Genomic DNA, 21,634 nt, shown 5'->3' on the forward strand with positions numbered 1-21,634 from the left:
GCTGCTACTCTGAAACCTAAAAATATATAGGAATAAGTATGGGGAGCAGCGTACATGCAGCTTCAGCCGGATCAGAGCATTGCAAAGGTGATCTTTAAGCTCCATTTCCCTCCTGACTTGCATTTGTATAGTTTAGCCGTTGAGGATCTGACACATGAGTGTGTATATATATCTGTACAATATTTTTAAGTTTTGTACAATATGTATAAATGGAAGTTTCTTACACTACCTTTTAACATAGAAGTTACAGTACATATAGTCTTGAGAATTGGTGAGGTTTTATTTCTTTTCCCCCAACTATTAACTGGTGAATATAGGACCTGATCCAGTGCCTGTTGAAGTCAAGTGGATCCCTATACAGTCAAAAAAATGATTTATATTCTGTTTCATAATGCCTATTTTTATAATTATTTTCATTACATAAATATTGATTGATAAATAATGATTGTAACTAACCATTGAAACATTGTCAGTTAGCCACTGAATTCCAATAAACTTAACGTCTTTTCTTTCTAGGCAGAACTAATTAAAGGGAATTTACAAAGTGTTGGACTCACTCTCCGTCTAGTGCCGTCTAAGGAAGAGGATGGAGGATATGTTGTTGTTGAAACTGTTACACCAAACTCACCTGCCGCAGCTGCTGATCTCCAACGAGGAGATAGACTTATAGCGATTGGAGGTAAGCAATCACGTCGTTTGTTTGTTTGTTTTTTAAAAAAACAGTAGTTTGTTGTTACAAAAGAGCAGTAATCAGTTTTATTCAAGTAAAATGCTGTTTAAAGCAACAACAACAAAAACCAGTCTCCTATTGTTACATTAGCTTTTGTGTATTTATCGCCACCTAAGGTGTATAATTTAACTGTGACCCATTTACTTGCATATTAAAACATTTATTCTATACTTGATGTAAATCCAAACAGTTGAAGAAACATTTGAAGTGTAGTTATACTCTTCATAGCTCTAAAAACAGCATTGTGGGGTTCCCTGTTCATCGCCTTTTAATGTTTTTCACGATAACATCTACTTACTTAAAAAGCAAAATAGAGTATTTCTGTCTCCCAGGCCTGCAAACCCAGTGTTGGCTCTGAAGTGCTAAAAGGAGTGTGAAGTTATTTCCGACTGTAAAATAATCACATACAACTCAAATGTGACCCAAGGAGATTTGTTGAGTATGAAAGTACCATTTTTATATTGGGAGCTGTTGGTTCTCATCATATCTGACACTCTGCCCACTTTTTTATTTTGGAGCTGAAATATTACTTAAGAGTACTTTAGGTACCCAGATTTGCAAACTTTGGCTAATGTTAACTGAAAGTTTAGTTGCTGCATAAAAGCCATGACATATCCTTGATCTTTGTGCAAACCTCCCTTGACATCACTAGAAATCCTGGTGTGGACCAAGTGTAGTATGTTGTCCTAAAATGACACCTGGACTCACAGACCATAGTTAAAAATGGAATTCAACTCTCTCTACAGGAAGACTTTGACGCTATATGGACCATATCTATATGGACTGTATAGCTGCTCTTTGTCCAACAGAGACTACTGTCGTATTAAACCGTGGTCAACCACTGATTCTAGTATCCTCTCTATTTCTTTTTAAAATAGTTTACTAGATGCTGTTTTTTGTTAGCAGTTGATTGAAAATCTAAAAACGGTCCATTTCTTTTGCATATTTATTATCTTCATAATTACTAATATGAAAATTAAGAAGATACAGCTGTTACAGTTGTCTCTAAATAGATGTGTAAATGTCATGTCTAATTGAAGTGAAAATGAAGTATCCAGTTATGGTAAAATAATAGGCTGAATTGTTCAGATTGCTCTGGCAAGCAGGACAAGACCTTGATCACAGAGCCAGATCATCAGTCACCGTTTACTCTTTTCCTGAGATACACCGAATAAGTCAGACAATTATTTAAACCATTTCAGGTCACCAATAATGCAATTCCATGCTTCAGCAGTAGGGCATGCTAGGGTTTCAAACAGGGCCAAACCCTGAATCAAATGCCCGTGTACTCAGGTGCAGGAAAGACATCCAGTGATTCAGACCACAGAGTCTACTTCTGTTCATGATCCCATGGAACTCTAACAATAAACGGATTTACATTATAGTGTTAAACTAAATAACAGAATGGGCCAGATCCTGGGCCCTGCCTAAATTCTCATTGCATTGCTCTAGCGGTCTGAAAGGGATTTCAAGCTGGCTCAGACAGGCAGCTGAGGATTGCCCAACAGAATTCTTGGCTGGCATGAAGCTGGTATAGCCCACCTTACATCACCCATGGACTTCAGTGGGACTATTTACATGCTTAAATTAAGCACATCCTTAAGTACCTGGCTGAATCAGGGCCTTAGAGCAATGCTTAGGTATCAGTCTAGGCTGTGCCTGGGGGTCAGGATCAGGAAAATAGATTGCTTAGAGCAGGGGCGGGCCACGTTGGGTTTTGGAAATTGTATGGTGGGCCAGTTAGAGGAGGCTGTGCCTCCCCAAACAGTCAGGCATGGCCTGGCCCCTTCCCCCCCCCCCGCCCCCAGGATTCCTGCCCCATCCAACCCTCCGCTCCCTGTCTCCTGACCTCACCCAGAACCCCCACCCCGACTGACTCCCGCCACCCCATCCAAACCCCCCTCCTTCCTGACTGACCCACCAGGACCCCTGCCCCCATTCAACCTCCCTGTTCCCCGCCCTCTGACCACCCCGACCCTTATCCACACCCCCAGCCCCTGACCACCCCCCCGAACTCCCCTGCCCTCTTTAGCCCCTCCCTCCCTGCCCCCTTACCGCACTACCTGGAGCACCAGTGGCTGGCTGCGCTACAGCCACGCCACTGGCTGGAGCCAGACACACCACCGCGCAGCACAGAGCACCAGGTCAGGCCAGGCCCTGCAGCTATGCAGCCCCAGGAGCGCGCAGCCCCGCCACCGCAGTGAGCTGAGGCTGTGGGGGAAGGGGAACACCGGGGGCTAGCCTTCCGGGCCAGGAGCTCAGAGGCCGGGCAGGAAGGAGGGTCCCGCAGCCTGGATGTGGCCCACGGGCCGTAGTTTGCCCTCCTCTGGCTTAGGGCCATCTTCACCTCCTCCCACCATTGAGCCCAGCTGAGATTCTTGGCCACTGTGCCTACATGCTGCTGTTAATGTACTGGTGCTGATTTGTTTGTTAGCCTAACGCTACCTTTATTATTTGAGTTATGCATATTTCTAAGGCAGGTACCCATCCTTCTAGTGTCTGGGTGCTAAATACTACTAAAAATCCACAGTATGCACCAGTTCATTTTTAGTTTCATAGTAAAATGTTTATTATCAATTTTTCTTTTTCCCCCACACCAATACTGTTCTACTTCGGTAAGAATAATTAAAAGAATCCCACTATTATTACCTTCCAGTTGGGATCTTTTTATCATAATAGCTTTACTATTCCCCTTTATTAATAACAATATTATTATTATTAAATATTACAGATTTGAATGAATTTGTGTACTGATTTTGGACACTGGTATCATTTTTTCTCTTTCAAATTTGCTAATTTTTCTTTTCCTTTTTTTTATAGGAGTTAAAATCACATCGACTGTTCAAGTGCTAAAGCTTATCAAGCAGGCTGGCGACAGAGTTTTAGTATTCTATGAAAGGCCCGTTGGTTATAATCAGCATGGTGCAGCACTGCAGGATGGTTTTGGACAGTTAGAAGACCCTGCTTTTCTGGCACACCCCGAAGAGGAACAAACTAGTGTTTCAGCAGATGCTGATAACAAAGAACTGGAATCAGAATTTGAAGATTTAGCTTGTGAGATAAAGTCACCTGAGTTCAAAGAAGAGATGCCAACAACTCAGAGTCCCAAACGTTCTGTAGTAACATTTGCTACTAAACCACTTGGGACAATATCTCCAATTCTAAATCGCAAGCTACATTTAGGAAATTATCAGACAACTTTAAAAACACAACCAAAAGATGGAGTCAAACTGGTAGTGCACAAAAGTTCCGAGGGTCAGGACACATCACAACAATCAGTTAGACCACCTCAGGGGAGCAGTACTAAACCTCCTGTACCACCTAGGCCACAAATTAAACTTACTTTGCCTTCTAGTGAAACTCAAAATCTGTTAGAAACAGGAGACATATCTTCTGAAAAACCAGAGAGGCCTCCTCCACCTGCAAACAATGGAGATAAATACACAGAAAAGGTAACAAAAAATAATGATCAAGTGGAAGACCCAGTAATATCAAAACCAACAGTAACGAAGCCAGAAATAGTAAAAGATACAATTTCAGAAAATTCACGTAGTTCTAAGGAAAGTGGAGATGACCATCATTCATGGGAATCACCAGAAATTCCTTATCGCAATCGACAAGGTCGATGGGCAAGGATAAGGGCATCCTCCTGTATATTTGAAGTGGAAGGATACCATAAGTACCTTAATATTGCACTTTGGTGCAGAGACCCTTTCAAAATGGGTGGTCTTATCTGTTTAGGACACGTAAGTATAAAACTTGAAGAAATTGCTCTAGATTGTATAGCTACATCATCCATGGAATACCTTAGAACACTTAGATTAAACGCTCCTGCGCCTAAAGCAGCAGTCACTAGAACTGCTTTGCGCAATTTGACAGTGCATAAGGGATTCAATGAAAAGTTTTGCTATGGCGATATAACTTTACACTTTAAATATCTAAAAGAAGGGGAACCAGAAGACTCAAGTTTTCTGCTGGAGAAAGAAAAGGAATATAATTTGGTAGAAGAAGTTCATGCACTTCAGAAAGAGGATCCTTATCTGGGACAAATGATTTTTACAGAAAACAAGCATAATTTTCAAGATACTCAGTTCCAGAATCCGACCTGGTGTGACTACTGCAAAAAGAAGGTTTGGACTAAAGCAGCTTCCCAGTGCATGCTCTGTGCATATGTTTGTCATAAAAAATGTCAAGAAAAATGTCTAACTGAAACCCCATTTTGTGTAGGAGCTGAAAGGAGACTTGACCGAATTATGGGAAGTTATAGGATGGAGGGGCAGGAAGCTCCTCAAGCTGTATCCTCTCGTGTTGATTCAGAATCTAAATCTGTGAACAAAACCACAGGTTTAACAAGACATATCATCAACACAAGTACCCGTTTGTTAAATCTTCGTCAAGTCCCTAAAGCTCGCCTTGTTGAGCCAGGGATGGACAATGTAGAACCTTCACCAAAGCACACTCCAAACACTTCAGATAACGAAAGCAGTGACACTGAAATTTGCAGTACAAATAGTCCCTCAAAACGTGCAGCTAGCACAGGGATAAAGTTAGCAAAAAAGGAGGGAGGACTAGATGACAATGTCTTCGTTGCAGTAAAAGAAATCGGCCGTGATCTCTATAAAAGCTTGCCTACAGAGGAAAGGTTCCAGAAATTAGAGCTCATGTTGGATAAGCTGCAGAATGAAATAGACCAAGAATTGGAAAATAATAATTCACTCGTTCGAGAAGAAAAAGAGACAAGTGATGCAAGGAAAAAAGCACTAATTTCTGCTGCATTGGCTAAATCAGGTGAAAGACTGCAAGCCCTTACACTGCTTATGATCCACTACAGAGCAGGCATTGAGGATATAGAATCTTTGGAAAATACACCTTTAGACCAGCAATCCAGAAAAATGACTAAATATGCAGAAGACTCTAATACTACAGAAGAAATGGATCATGAAGATGTCAGTGTGACAGAGGCCCCAACATTCAACAGCATATCAGAAGAACCGCTTGATACTCCTCATTCAGTTGACTGATAGTTGCATATTTGGCTTTTGGAAGAATGGATTGAAAAGAATACTTTGCACTTAATAAAAAAAAATCAGATAAGTCAAAATTTAATTAAACACTGGTACAATGTACATGACCTGCTTCACCACAGTTACTTGCCTGTGTAAGAGTAAAGTTAGCAGAGGTATTTTTCCAGCTACAGTACCACCATTTTGTTAAACTGGCTGGTTCAAGTTGTGTTAAAACTACATTTTTGGGTTTATACTGGGAGTTTATTTTTAATAATTTATTTTTAACTTTTTTCAAATTATGTAAGCTAACATTTCATGTTAATGTATATGTGGTGTCCTTTGTGCATTATTGACCTTTTTTGTTTTTGAATTAGTGATTTGAACAGGAAATTGTCAGGATTTTTGAAATGTTTGATTTCCATTATATGATGAAAACATTTGCGAGCTTGCTGCATGCCTAAACTGATGACAACACAGCAATCACTGAGGGACCAGGTTTTGAAATTTTGATCATGTTGCATTGATTTGTCTTCTGAATTTTTTGCCAAATGTATCATGAAAACAAACACCTTGGCTTTTATTTTGTCTGTTTATAACTGTCCAGTAAAGGTGGTATTACATATCAAGTTGCTTGCTTTCTATACTTTTGTTAAACACAGATAACTTTTGAAAAGTTGTGGCTAATCTGATATATAGTAATACTGTACCAAACAAAATATTTCCTCCTTAGACCTTTGGGATATTAAACCCTGTTTGAATATAATACATAAGTATGTACCAATACTGTTTAGTAATTTTATTGGACTATTCCAGCAAAAGTAGCAATATTATTTTTATTAAGATAAAAATAGCTGGCAGCCTTATAGAATATAATCACATTAAATATTATAACATTTTAACCTATTAAAGGAAAATTGCAGTTCTAAAATGTGGATTCTTAGAATTAGCATTACCACTCTCCTTGCAAAGGCATGCAAGGATGTTTGATTTCAAAAGGTTTAAGATTTATTTTGCCACCCACAGATTCTAAGTGCAAAATAAATTTCATATTTAAACAGAATCACTATATGCGACGTGTCTCAACGCTTCTGGTTACATGCATTACAGAACTGCATTCAGCCACTCAACCAGAAGGAACAGTCTGAGCAAAAAGACCACCTTATTAAGCAAAGTATAACATCTTTGCATTGGATCAAAACAAATTAAGTCCAGTAGAGGTGAGGAGGAATTTGGCCAGCACTTTTTGAAAAGAACCATCTGGTCTTGTGTTGTGTGAAGTTTTGGATTCTAGCATCGTCTGGCTAAGTATGATATTCCTATTGATTTATTATAAATGTGTCTTGAGGCTTCATCTTGTATATGTAGATAGACCATATATTGTTTTCATCTTTCTTTTAGGTACTGTATTGTATCATGGATTGTAGCAAATAGGCCTATGTGCAAACAACTGTGAAGCTAATACAGTTGCATTGTTTTTGGGGGGGGTTTTTTGTTTGGTTTTTTTTTAATGATTTTAATTGGCAGACAGACACTAACATAGTATTCTGTTCAATGTATGTCTCAATTTATTTTGATAGGAAAAAAAACAAAAAACAATAGTTTTAGCAGGAAAAACCTATTTGTACTTTTAAGTGAAATCATTTACTTGCACTCATGCAACTACTCACCCTTTTTTTGTGAAGTTTTGGGGCACCTGATGATTACTTAGCTGATGTGTGGAAAACACTATCCAGGCTAAACAGGCATGTATTACATTTTTTAAAATTCTGCTTCAGCAAACATGCTCACAAAATAAAATCCTTTTAATGACTAAAATAATTGTTTAACCATCTACTTGATTAAAATGCATATTATGTTTTGCACATTTTATTTTTGAGTAGCTCACCATTGGTGATATTCTGGACGAAATCTCCATCAGTGTTAGCTCATTATGGATTACCATAAGAGCTTTCAGATATATCCAAGTATATCAAACTCTGCCAGGCATGAAGTAGCTGCAGAAATACCATAAATTTTGTTTTTTCACAAAAACATTCAATATTTTAAATTCTATAATTGTGTAATACAATGAATATGAAAAGCTGGATATAATTTTCTTCATATAACAGTGCTAATAATGATTGTAAAACAAAAAATGTAGTGCAATATTTTTAAATATGTTGAATGGGGAGGGGAAATAGTTGTATTTGAGTGATAAGGAAAACAAAAATCTTATCTGGCATTAATTACAATAAACACTGACTTTTGAGGAAAAGCTGTAATACTACATTCCTAATGTAATCTTTGCTTTCCTGTAAATAGCTGAAAATAAAGAATACCACAGAAAATGAGAATATATTTGACTTAGTGATATGTAGCTAGGTGGCAGCTACACATAGTTACAGAAACTCTGCCTGATGATTTTGTTGGCTATGATTTTATCATGAGAACAAGCTTTAATAAAATAATTTTGCTAAATTATCAGTTACTTCTTTGCACTGTTAAACTACTGCAATGCAATATTTAAAAAATATTACTATTTAAGGTATGATAATTTAGAAAGCACAGTACCTTTGGAGGAGGGGGGAGAGAATATATGTTTATAGAAAAGTAAAATTACTGATTTGCTGTATAAGCCTTTAATGCATTCTCTGTATTTAGCATATGCATTTTTATTAGACTCAGCACAATTTAAAAAGTATGGAAGTTTTTCAAAAACATTGGGCCAAATAAATACATGGTGTAACTCTATCAGTGTTTGCAGAGTGCCTAGAATAGCAGGACTCGCATCCTTGATTAAGACTTCTTGGCACTGTACAAATACTACTACTTCTAATGATGGTAATGACTAGCAGTGGAGTTATACCAAGAAACAATCTGACTCACTCTGTTTAAGAATCATTCTGATCTATTCTATATTTTTTCTTCCTTGTGCTTTATTTTTTTATTCCCTGTAACATTTTTTTAAAAAATAGAATCCTTGCAGTTTACTAACTCACTTTATCTGCTCCTCCTGCCAATTCCCTATCTCTATTCTCCTGCAATGTGTACTTTGTCATAAATAGACATTTGTAACTACAGGAGGAGGATGAGTAGCAAAGCACATAAGCTATTAAGCAGCAAATATTTTTTGGGGGACATAGGGATAGAAAAATACACTAAATGACAGCAGAATTATTCCTAAACAGAATGTTTTTCAAAGTTTCCCATGTGGTTAAAGGTAAATATAATTACAGCCATGCACGTACCATTGGGTTGTTAATACTGATTTTAGATGAAATCCACCTGTTCCTCCATGGCCACAGAAGACACAAAGTACAGCAGAATTTTCATGGTTCTCTTGCATGGATTGGGTGGGGGGTGGGGAGGGAAGGGAGAGAGGCCATACAGGGGGTCTCCACAGTGCCCATTGTCTCCATGGTATGTGGGTGGGTTGGGGGCAGAGTGATAGGGCACAGCCAGCTCGGCTATGATATGTTTGGATACACTGACTAGAAACCCCACAAAGAGGGGATACGTAGAGCCACAGTCCGCTTGTTCTGCACTCTGCCCCTTGGTTGAGGAGAGATTCAGGGGGTCAGCTCAGTCCTCTTCATGAGTCTCTCTCACAAAGCTCACTTTGGGATTTGTGTAGCAATGTGAATGTCTCCCTTAATTTTCATTTTAAAAAAAATTCTTAATTGATCAAGAAAAATGCAAAAATAAATCCAGTGGACAGGACAGTCTACCTTTTTCTTGATATGCCCTTCTAAATGTAGCAACTTACGTTATCTAAATATGAACATAAAAATACACCGATTAATGTAATTGGTGATTGCACTTCATCCAGATGAATATACTGTATGCTAATTAAAATTTAAGTGTTAGTATTATAGATCCAACTTCAGGGCAATAAATTCAACTGAACAATTGATATCAACCAGAGATGTTCACAAAAACAAAGTAAAAGACTTACTGACATTTGATTTTTTTTTTAAATTGATCTACAAATTTGTAGGATATAAACATTTTAATGGCTGAGAATTGTTTGGAAACAAATTTCAAGGTCATGACAAATTCTAATCATCTATTTTATGGCCCTGAAAAATCCAAATCCCAAACACACACAGTCATAATATGCAGACCACACTTCTCACTCATTTCACTCACAAAACATGAATTTCATATGTACCATTACCTACTCATGCAACTAGATTCACTGTTAAATCTCACAGTTGAAGCTATTTTAAAAAAAATGCTAACCTTGAAAATACAAACTGTTTCTATTAAAGAAAACCGTAGAAAGGATATTGCGCTGCATGGCAGTTTTACATATAGGTGTTGCAACCAATGCAGTGGACTGAAGGAACTGTTGACAGACTTGCCAAATCTCAGTCTCTGTTGTATTAAAAATGTTTGTCTTCCAGATACTTTGTGGGGCATGGAAAGAATCATTTTCTTGTATTGTAAGAGGCCTGGAAGCTACAGAAATGCTGTCAAAATTATTGCATCAATAAAATATAATAGAAGACAGCCACATGCAAAACTAATTACTAGCATAGGTCAGGTTCCAGACTTCGCTGTGATCCTTCATACTTTGTAATAAGTCTATTCCTGCTGCCGTGTAGTCTCATAACTATTTACTTACATGCAGGTCCATTCAGGAGTGAACCATCTCCTCTATGCCTTGTAATCCCTTCTACATTTTTCTGCATGATTTGTGAGAACAGTTTTTACAAAAATTAAAATTTGAATCAAAAGTCATTTGTCAGATTGCTTGGGAGCTCATTTTACATTAGCAGGTTATACACAGACCTCTTGTCTCCTGGCATGGAAATGTTTAACCTGCCTGTTAGAAATCATAAATAGACTAGGTATGAGTTAAATGTTGCTTTCCTAGGAGAAAAGGAGTACTTATGCTCAAATAAATGCATTAGTCTCTAAGGTGCCACAAGTCCTCCTTTTCTTTTTGCTGATACAGACCGACACGGCTGCTAATCTGAAATCTTTCCTAGGAGGTTGATCAATTCTGATTACCTTCTTTCCACTTCTTGGTGTGTGCAAACCATAGCAGCATAGAAAGTGGTGAGATAGTTACCATATCGTGTTGCAATAAATCATGAATTTATTTTAGATTACTTTTTATTTATTTTATGTAGTGTTACTGCATAATTATCAACAAAGCAATACTTGAGATTTGATTCACAGCATTTCCATACTTTCTGACTATACTATATACACTTTACAAAACCATATGTAAACAGAGTATCTGCTGTAATACATGAAACATCTGCTGATACATGAAAGAAGGCACATAAAGATTTCCATTTACAAACAAAAACTACATGTACACAACACTAGATAAAAACATTTCAGTTTTGTTGTGTTTACTTTAGCAGTTTGATTTTTCTCAGTGCAGAAAAGTAGACTGTCTAATGCAGGACTTTCATTGCATTAGATTTTGTCTCATCAAATAACTAGAGGTATTGATAATGAGCTATCTGTTACTTTTCCATTATTTTGGCTAAATTTATAATTTGACTTCATTTTCAAATAAAACAAACCATACAAACAAAATTTCTAGAAGTGTAGGCAAATCAGTGTAAAATACTTTTTAGCTAAAGCTACTGAAGTTGAGTCCTTTAAGTAAGATGTTAAATGTAAATACTGTGATACTGCAATGATCTTAACTAATCATAAAAATCCTGAAATGAATGTGTAAGAAGTACCTGAAATAAAGTTGAGATGACAAAAATAAAAGATCTGAATATAAAAATTGTAAATGTCAAAGCTTCATGCTGCCCCTACTCTCTTGAAGGTACATTAGCCCACTTGTACATAAATAATTTTAGCAGGAGATATCAAATTCTCTTCTATCCAGTTTTCCCAGCACCTAGAATATATGGTTAGCTGAGACTACAATACAGGGCAAAAAAGTAATGGCAATGTTTTAAGTGTGGTTTTGTTATATATTTACATATCCTTGGCCAGATCCTCAGCTGGTGTAAATTGGCATAGCTGAATTGATTTCAGTGGAGCTACACCTGTATTTACATCAGCTGTAGTTTTAAAACCCAATTTCACTCTGATACAACTGTAATCCCCAAAGAGGGAAAAAGGGGAGCATACATGTGAGGACAGATTTTGACCCTTATCTTTTGTTTCTTTAGTGCTATTTTAGATTAACAGCCAACAAATACTGGCCTCTCAATTCATCCCTATATATCCAAAGTGTGTTCCTGCCTTGAAATTTGCCCAGCGTTCCTTCACACATCAGATGGAAACCATAGTATCTTCTGTGTGAGAGCAAATATACAGTTTCTTCTAAAACTAGTGACAATACCCTTTAGTGGATGAGCCAGCGAGAGTCACTGGAGTTAGAGGAGTACCTATCCTTCAGAAACACATTTGAACTTTTTTAGCAATACACTGATATGTCTGAAAACAATTTTTGTTTTTAAAAATAAAGTTTTATTTTCTTACTGTAAGGTCTCAGCATGCCATCAATTTTATGCACCTTTGGAATCATCGGGGGAGCTCTGCAAAGAAACCAAAATTGATGGCACTGTATGACCCTGAGCTGAGCAACTGGTAATAAAGTGCTGTCTTAATTCTAGACTTTATCTCTTGTGAATGTGCTTCAAAGAGCACAGTACATTTAGAAGAGCTGAGAGTTGGATAGGTTGTGTGTTCTTTGAACTTCACATTTTGTTTTAATCAGAGGAATAATTAATAGAAGCATTTTACTGTCAAGAACTCATTACCACTAATGAGTCCAAACTATGAAATCTTATGTCAGTGTCCATGAATAAGATTTAGAAAATTATAGTTTGGATTCAAATGTTTATACAGATTTAACTACACAGTTAATCAAAAATATATTGTATAATATTTAATAAAATTAAATACATAAAATAAAGTTTTCAACACTATACAAACCCCTATAAAAGTTATTTTCTCTTTATAAGGCAGTTGGCAATCTACGTTATAACCATGGGAAATAAATAATATACCTTTGGTTTCTTTACTATTTCACCATTAAAAGTACAGAACATCTAAAACATATTTCTGTATGAGATGTTTCACAGGGAACACTGCATTGTGTACACCAAAATAATATGGCTTTTAATATTATTCATCACTTTCAGATTCTTCATCATCACCTATTGGATATGACTGGGCGTTGTTCTGAGTATACATTTTTGTTTTAAGGGGACAGTTATGATCCATGAGTATTGCCTAAAAGAAAAAAGAGCAGGGGTATTAGCATATCTGCTAAACATTTTAATGATGACTGCAGCTGCCTGTTTTTCACAAAAAGCCACACAACTTCAGGCACTGTTTTAGGGACTGATTCTTCTTTCATTAAAGTCTGTGGCAAAACCTTTGAGTTCAACTAGAGTAGGATCAAGCCCATAAAGAATATAGGTGAAAGCCTGACCCCAGTGAAGTCAATGGCAAAACTTTTATATATAGGACTTCAGTGGGACCAGGATTTCACCCTATGTCACTAACTTGAAATGTGAGTTATCTTTCCAATATGTTACAGATAGTGAATTTACAACTACGTTTTGCATCATCATCTGTTAATAATCTGAATCACAAGAGGGCAGAATACCATTGCCTTAAGGAATTGTTCTATCCTGGTCACTTGATTTCCCCACCACTTCTGACACATCAAATCAATGGGAATAATCCACACCATGACTACTGTTCAGAATGTTACCAGTTATGCCCTACACATGGAGAAAATTTTTCTTTCTGGATTCAGAAACTAATTCAAACTTGTAGCATCTATTCTAGTCTTATAAAGTGGACCAAATTCTGCTCTTAAGGTATGTCTAACTGCAATTAAATACCACAGCTGACCTGTCAGCTGACACAGGCCCATGGGGCTCGGGCTGGAACCCAAGCTCCATGACCCTGCAAGAGGGGAGGAACCCAGAAGCTGGGCTCAAGCTCAAACATCTATACTTCAATTCTACAGCCCCATGATCCTGAGTCAGCTGCCACAGGCCAGCCAGTGGGGGTTAATTGCAGTGTAGACATGCCTTTAGTTACCAGTTAAACTGGTATCCCAAATTAATCCCTGGAATATCCCAGTGTAAATTTTATTGACTGAAGTTGGGCTACTGTGAGTTGCAACTGTAATATCAGGCCTTGTCTGTGAGAACAGAGTTTGGTGGCCTGTTTATTTGTATTTAATGCTAACCTATAAAAATCCAGTTATTGCAATGGAAGGCCAGCCCACTACAAAACATTGACATGATAGTCTATTGATAGATTATGGCTTTTTATTAATCATGCAAAGTTAATAAAGTAGGAAATCGGTTTTCTGTCCTCTTCATCAAAATTGAAAGCAGAGCAGTGCCAGATCAATAACATGCAACAAGTTACTTAGAGAACAGTGAACTATGCAGTTATAATTTGAATTATGGTAGCACTTATAGGCCCCAATCAAGGTTGGGCCCCTCACGAAGTGCTGTATTAATGTCTGATTGAAGAACTTAAACAGCATAGGTGTAATCCGAGCCTCACTGAAATCAGTGACAACACTCCCCTTGACTGCAATAGGGTTAGGTTTCACTCCATAGCATTGCAAAATAGCAACCTGCACACAAGACTGCAAGGCCTTTGAGGGTAAGGGACCCTGTATTTTTACATCAGTATAAATAGTTGTGTGAGAATTACTCCAATCCAAAATTGGCCTTTTGCCCTTAACAAGACAACTGACAGTAAGCTTGTTGTCTTCATAGTGGGACACTTTTTTTTTTTTTAAAGCTCACCTGCAGCACAGACACATGGAAACGGGCTTTGAGCACTCGTGCATGAACAGTGTTTTCTACTTGTCTACTGTTCTTGCCACAGGAAAATGAAATGGTCAAATCAATGATGCTGTACTTGACCTATGGTTTCACAGCAGCTACTTACTGACGAGAATAATATAATTTCTGAAGAAAAGAGGTGCAGTTGTCTAACTGCTTATATACAAACGATTCCTAAATATATTGCAAGAGAGTTAAATTCAAATTAGTGTCAAGGCTTATCTTTTTGGTTTGTCTTGTTGTCCATGACTTTTGGGAAGACTAGAGCAATATAGCTATAAGAATTTCTTGCCTACATACAATGTTAAAAGATCCCTCAGTTTAGTTAGAAATTGCACAGTATATATTTTTTTAAAAGGTACAATGAATGTTTCTTTGCTCCCAAAAATAGTTCTGTTTTTTCTTGGGTTTGCCGGTTGCCGGTTATAGTTCATTCACAGGTTAGTCTGCTATTTACATGTGTATTTGGGGTCATGATGAGTTCACAAAAGCAGAACTAAATGCTAACTCCCCATTCTATTGAATTTTAGTGGAATGCCAAAAGTTATAATGAATGATGCGTAGTTTTACTAATGGTGATGTAGTAGCTACATTTTCCATTTCATTTTGAGTGCTTCAAATATCCAAACTTGAATGGGAAAAAATGGTGTCATTCCCTATATCTTCATCAGTCTTGGATTTTTCATCCATCATAATCTGCTCCTTACTGCTTTACCAAATAGATCAGTGGAGAAGAGTAAAGGGGAAAAGGGACCAGAGAGAAGGAAAGTGCTGCTTGTGCATGTTATGCTTGAATTCAGTTTTCATTTTCCTTTAGTGTGGTTTCATCAGTTTAATGTGGCAAATGAACTAAAAAAATGTATCGCCTATCCTGGCGTGTATGGAGAATGTAATTTTATGGGATGAAAAATCCATGTTTTATAAAACAAAAACCATCCGTAAGTTTAAATACATGAACCTAAAACTACCAGCAAGAGCAATTGCCCCCTACCCCCCATTCTATAACTACCCTAGTGGCGACAATACATTGTAAAGGGCCTTTAAAAGTATGTCTATACTGCAATTACACACACTCAGCCGGCCTGTGCCAGCTGACTTGGGCTCAGATCAGGGGCTGTTTAATTGTGATGCAGAAATTTGGGCTCCAGCTGCAGCCCAAGCTCTGGGATACTCCCCCCAGGCATGGTCCTAGAGCCTGGGCTTCAGCCCAAGCTTGAATGTCGACACCATAATTAAACAGTCCCATGAGCCTGAGTCAACTGGCATGGCTTTTTCACTACAGTGTAGACATAGCCAAAGAGTACAATAGAAATGACGCAAAGAAATAAGGACTTGATGAACCTCAGCAAAACACTTTTCTGGAGTTAGGAGGAAAGCAGATAGAGCAAATCTGAGTTTAAGGTTTCCACACCAAAGGCGCTGCAGCATTTTATACTGAGTGCAGCCATTACACTGTTGGGCCCTTATTGCTTTGAGTCAAAGAAATCATGCAGTGCTCATTTTATTGCAAAACCCTAAGGAGGGAGTGCTAAAATACTGTAGAGGGACTCAGGAAATACAGTTCCAGTTAAACAGGGGAGTTACTACTCTAAAGAGGAGAGGCAGAGATGGCAGAAAATCCTTCGGTCCTTTGGTTTTCTGGATAATTAGTGCTAGAGAAGTATACATAAGGCATTGTTCACTTTATTGCAAAATAACATTTTCTGCTTACCATTTTTTCCTCCTTGGCAGGTGGGCTTCGAAGGAAAAAACATAGAGGAGCAAAGACAATATCCACAATCCCTATAATTGTCATGAGCCATGGAAATCCAATTGCCTTTGCAATGGCACCACCAGCAGAGGGACCTTTTGGAAATAAAAAGCTCTTTCTAAATACTGCAAAATATTTATGATAATCACTGGGGGCAAACATATTTTTTAAATACAAAATTCATGATCTAAAAATCCATTTAAGAAAAGTAAATATGCATTTAAAATTCATGTTTAAGCACAAAATGCTGTTGGGTACTATGTCCACTGAAGTAATTGGAGATCCTATACTGGTTTCAATGGGCATGGGATCAGAACTCTTGTACACTGTTTTTGCACTAGTAAGTAGGCTAGACACAAGGTTCCATGGCACAGTACACTAAAGGGAAGACAATGGAATCCTTTCCTTCCCCAGCCAGACAAAGGAGAAACCACTGCTTTAGCTTTGGGTACTACAATGCTCCCACACTGGGGACCTAACCTAACTTGGCTAGCACCTACCCTTCCCCATCATGCCATATAGGAGGTGTGGAATCTCCATATAGGCTGCCAGCATTCTTTTCCCCTACCAATCTAATGCAGCAGAATCATAAGAGTTTTGCAGTTTATAGAGCCTATAGTGCTCTGGGTATTTGCCCCAAGCCCTTTTTTAGTTTCTCTTTTTATGTCTATTAGATGCATTACAAACAGGAGAAAATTAAGCCCTTACCTAATGCAAACCCCATGCAGAAGGCAACATCAGCTATTGCATACACACTGCCATAGACTGAAACATGACGCAGATCTACAAGGTAGCCCATAATTGGCATCATTGAGGAATCCACCATTCCTGATTATGATGATAGGAGGAAAATTGTATTTCATGAAACAGCTTTCATTTTTCTCTCTTAATATATCAACCTCATATGATCTAAAAAGATGTAAATGAAACTAGAAGAACTGTTAAGCTAAAGAAGCTTTTAATAACATTCATACAGAAAACAAACTATTCAGTCCAGGCTTATACATTTTTGTTTATGCCTATGAGCATAAAGGATTGTACTGGTTTCAAGTCTGTCATTATTATTATTATGCTGTACTTCACATGAATGATTTGTAAAAAAGCCGCACGAGTTATCAGATCAAAAAGCTGCATGATATTTGTGGTTTATAAACATACTGTAATTTCTACACTTACTAACAGTTCTTTGTGTTTGCAGACACTTCAGAATACCTGCTAAATAACAAATTACTAAACCATCTGTCAACCTCTGTACCCTGTAATCATTAAAAAATCCCACTCAAGTTTCATTACATGGCCCATTATAAGCAAACACATTCATGTGTACTGTGACGAGAGGGCACATGTGTGTGGTAGGGGATTTACACTGGGTCAGCAGTAAGTCGAGTGTGTTTGCTTCTATGTAAATGTCAGGCAATAGTAAAGTGCTGGGGTTTTTTGTTTTGTTTTGTTTTTTAACAATGCATTGCTAGAATTCTGGGACATCTTAAAAGACCCATTGAGGTCAATGGAGTTATTCACGGGTAACACAGGTCAGAATCTAGCCCAGTTGCTGAAAGTCTAGGTTGAACACCCCTGTGCAGGCCTTAAAACTATTGCTAGTCTACTGCCAAATTTGTTTCAGAGTGTAACCTTGGGTGTTGCCCACTCAGAATGGCAACAAAAAGAATCTTTTATGTAATTCTGTAGTAATGTTATTTTTCTAAATAAACAGCAAAATATGTACATACAAGTAATTTTACTTACCAATGGCAAACCCAACCCCAAAATTTGGTGCTATGAGCCCATATATGTTTTTGGCAAATGGTACCTGCAAATGAAATTTCAGAGATTTAAGTATAACCCATCACATCTTGCTAATGGGATCATTTGTCTTTTTCGCAAATAAATCCTCAAAACAATTGATTTAATTGTTTACTATGACAGCATGGAGCAGTTTGTACAGAAATATAGATGAAAACATTGTAATTGTTTTGCATGGATTGTGTCATAACAAATACTTATTGCATTTAATTACAGTTTATAATAGCTGTTGATTAGGAGAGAACTGTGAGAAATTATAGTTTGTATTCTTCAACTCTTTGATCACCTCCTGGAACATGATAAGCACTCTCTAGAAGGCAATTTTTGTTGAAAGCACTCAGGATTGATTAACAAACTGATGTTTAAAAATGCATCACAAACAGAAACTTCAATAAAATCTCACGAGCAAAATACATACTCAAAGTTAATATATACATTTTTGAGCTGAGTTGAATTTGTAGTTCATTTTGCTGACATGTCAATTTTTACTCACACATAAAATGCTTATTCCCACGATTATCATCCCAAGTAGAGCACAAAGCCACCTATCAAAGAAGAAATGTTCTCTCTTAGACATCAAACAAATGCAGATTTATTAGAGATGGTCTGGAATTTTTCAATGCTATTTCTAAAGCAGTAGTGCAGGGTTATGTAACCAAATACGTAACATGATTTATTTAAATGAAATTTCAAGTTAATAATATCTAATAAAATCTAATGATTTCTATTATCAAGTAATTGCCTGAGGAAAAACTGGAAATGCTATATGAATATGCTGAAGGATTGTGTTTTTTTAATTAAGCATACCTTCCCATTTTGTGTGCAAGTACCCCAAAAATATTAGTTCCAATAAGATAAGAGATACTAGCTGGAAGGAAAGCGACGCCTGGAAAATATGAAAAAAAAACATATTATCAACAATGATTTCAGTGAAGTGAAAAACTAATAAGTTCAGACACAGCAATTGTGATTAAAACAATCTAATGGAATCCTGGCGCCTGTACCAAAGCATTAAATATCCGGTTTGTTCCAGCCCTTTCATGGAATCTAACAAGATTATCCATCAAACGCAGTACCATTGTGACGCCTTCAAAAAGAGTATTTCAGTATCAGCTATAAGAATCTCTGTATGTGTGTTAGAAAGAAACAACAAAATTATATTCAGAATAAATATAATAAACTTTGGGCCAAATCATGGCCCATTCTGCGTGCCACTGCAAGAGGTAAAAGGATGCAACGGGGGTGCCTCTCTCCAACTTCCTTACACCAATGTGCCTTACTGCTGCTTCTGCCAAGCAGGGAACTGCCATCTTTACAGAACTGCTACATCATCCCCTTCTGCAGGTGGGCAGGAAGAAGCACACTGAAGGGGCAGAGTCAAGGTTCCTCTCTCTCCTGCCAAAACCTAGCCCTTTGTTAGGCAGTAATTAAAGATAAGAGTATATCTCAGTAACTTAAAGGTAAAAAAAATCTTAAAAGAACACTACTGTTTTTTTAAAAAAGTCATTTAGAGAGCTAATATATTCGGAGTTAAAGTTAAACTTAACTGCAAATTGCCTTAGATGACTCAGATGATTGATTTTTGTTTTTAAGGTCACCCAACCAATAACACCAGCCTCCTATCTCCCCTCAAACTTATTTTACAAGATATGTTATTTTTGATCAAAGACTTTTTCTAAAGGCTTGAGCAGTCCACAGACTATGACTGTGGAATTTTGAATTTGCATTCACTATTTGTTAGACCAGGGCTTTCTCAAACTTCATTGCACTGCGACCCCCTTCTGACAACAAAAATTATTACATGACCCCAGCAGGGGGGACCAAAGCCTGAGCCCAGCTGCCCCGGGTGGCAGGGCCAAAGCCCAAGCCCCACTGTCCCAGGCGGGGGGTGGGAGGGGAGAGAAAGGGGCAAAGCTGAAAAGGCAGGCAGAGGGCCTGTAACCTAAGCTCCACCACCCAGGGCTGAAGCCATTGGTCTTTGGCTTTGGTCCCAGGTGGTGCGGCTCAGGCTTTGGCTTTGGCCCCGGCCCCAGGCTCCAACAAGTCTGAGCCAGCCCTGGCAACCCCATTAAAATGGGGTCATGACCCACTTTGGGATCCTGACCTACAGTTTGAGAACCACTGTGTTAGAGAGTAAACTGGGATTTTAAGAGGTTCAAGTGTGCCTGGTGATTCCAGCCCTCTTTCCCTGCATCACATGACAGAGAGCAGGTTACTGAGAACCAGGCCTGTTGAGAAAGATAAGAGGAAGCCTGCCCTCAGTAGGAGAGGAAAACCAGTAGAAATAGTACCATGCTTGAAGGATCGATGTTTTCCTGGTGAAGGACACTGGGGAAGGTTGTTGTGGAAGAAGGCAGGAGAAGAGTCAGAGAAAAAGGTGCTGTAGGAACTGGCTCTGGGAACCAGTGGAACAGAACAGTTGCCTTTAGGACAGGTGATTGTTCTCAGTTCAGAGTCCCAAAGATTGTATTAGGGAGGACATGAGCTGCCTGGAGAGATGGTGAGGAAAATGCTGTGTGGAGGAGGAGGAGGGTTACAGGACTCTTAGTTTGTCCTGGAATGGTTCTTGCTTTAGTCCTCTAGCCAAAACAGCAAGTTATCAACAATCCCAGATCAACTGAGGCCTCAGGTCAGAAGCTGAGGTAGTGCATTCATCCTGATGTTGGATAAGGTAAGCTGCTGCTATGCAACTATATGGATATAGTAAAGTTAATGTACCATCCCCATTTTTTTTTCAAGAGTTTTAAGACGTCCAGTCTGTGGCTGCAGTACATATGAGGAATATGCTGTATTTTGCCCATACTGTGGTGGAGCACTGAACATGAACCAGAAAGCAATGTTCTTAAAATGCTTTTCATATTTGAGTCTGATATTTAAGAGCTAGACTGTTGCTCTCCTTCTAACCCTGAACAAGGCTTGGTGTGCAACTGCCCTGCTCCAAGAGCATCCCAGAAGCCTGTTCCCTGCATCTCCGTTCCTGAGTAAGGGGGAGGAGTAATCTGCTGCTGACTCATATTAGCAGATTACTTCCCCCTCTGCATCAACTCAGCTTCACCCTTCTCTGCCCACAAGGGGGGAGTAGCAGCTTTATAGAGCCGGCTCTCTCCACTACACCACGGAGGCAGGGAGTTGGGGAGCTAGGGGAAAATCTGACTTCTCTGGGTAGGTACCCAGAACAGGGTAGTGTTCATTGCTACGAGGATGAAGTTTAAGATGGTTTGGATGCCTAACTGCCTTTTCATACACAAAGATCTTCGAGTTTCTTAGACATGTTTAACCTTAACTCTATATTTTTTAACTGTAATATGCTTGTAAAATTTATATCAGGAATTCGGGGATAAACTGGAAAGAGTCAGAAGACATTTAGGGGGAGATTGTCCTGGGCACTTAGGAATATGAGTGGATGAGGTAGATGGAGGCAAAAAATTGCTTCACCATTGCCCCTTGCATGCAGCCCCTCAAAAAACAAAACTTGCATGCCCCATGCAAGGATCAGGATTACAGAAGTTCTTCAATGCCAGGGAGTGCAGTGAAGCATGCACATTGTTCAAAGGGGACGTGG

The 21,634-nt window shown here is 38.3% G+C and overlaps 2 protein-coding genes across 4 annotated transcripts in view; one reads left to right on the forward strand and one right to left on the reverse strand.

Moving 5' to 3' along the window:
• Positions 1 to 7,511, forward strand: part of PDZD8 (PDZ domain containing 8) — a 144,652-nt gene extending 137,141 nt beyond the window's left edge. The window contains exons 4-5 of the mRNA XM_038411096.2: positions 517 to 679; positions 3,551 to 7,511. Of these exons, the coding sequence (XP_038267024.1) occupies positions 517 to 679; positions 3,551 to 5,751 (2,364 nt within the window). The 3' untranslated portion in view covers positions 5,752 to 7,511. The remainder of the gene's footprint in view (positions 1 to 516; positions 680 to 3,550) is intronic.
• Positions 7,512 to 10,826: 3,315 nt separating this feature from the next.
• Positions 10,827 to 21,634, reverse strand: part of SLC18A2 (solute carrier family 18 member A2) — a 53,742-nt gene continuing 42,934 nt past the window's right edge. For 2 of the 3 annotated variants that reach the window (XM_038410736.2, XM_038410737.2), the window contains 6 exons: positions 18,880 to 18,958; positions 18,566 to 18,617; positions 18,016 to 18,079; positions 16,978 to 17,097; positions 16,231 to 16,364; positions 10,827 to 12,933 (listed from right to left, as the gene is read on the reverse strand). In XM_038410736.2, the coding sequence (XP_038266664.1) occupies positions 12,826 to 12,933; positions 16,231 to 16,364; positions 16,978 to 17,097; positions 18,016 to 18,079; positions 18,566 to 18,617; positions 18,880 to 18,958 (557 nt within the window). In that variant the 3' untranslated portion in view covers positions 10,827 to 12,825. Of the gene's footprint in view, positions 12,934 to 16,230; positions 16,365 to 16,977; positions 17,388 to 18,015; positions 18,080 to 18,565; positions 18,618 to 18,879; positions 18,959 to 21,634 lie in introns of those variants that run through there. The other variant, XR_006283042.1, reaches the window with a different exon arrangement.

Source organism: Dermochelys coriacea, chromosome 7 (genome assembly GCF_009764565.3).
Source record: "Dermochelys coriacea isolate rDerCor1 chromosome 7, rDerCor1.pri.v4, whole genome shotgun sequence".
NCBI lineage: Eukaryota > Metazoa > Chordata > Testudines > Dermochelyidae > Dermochelys > Dermochelys coriacea.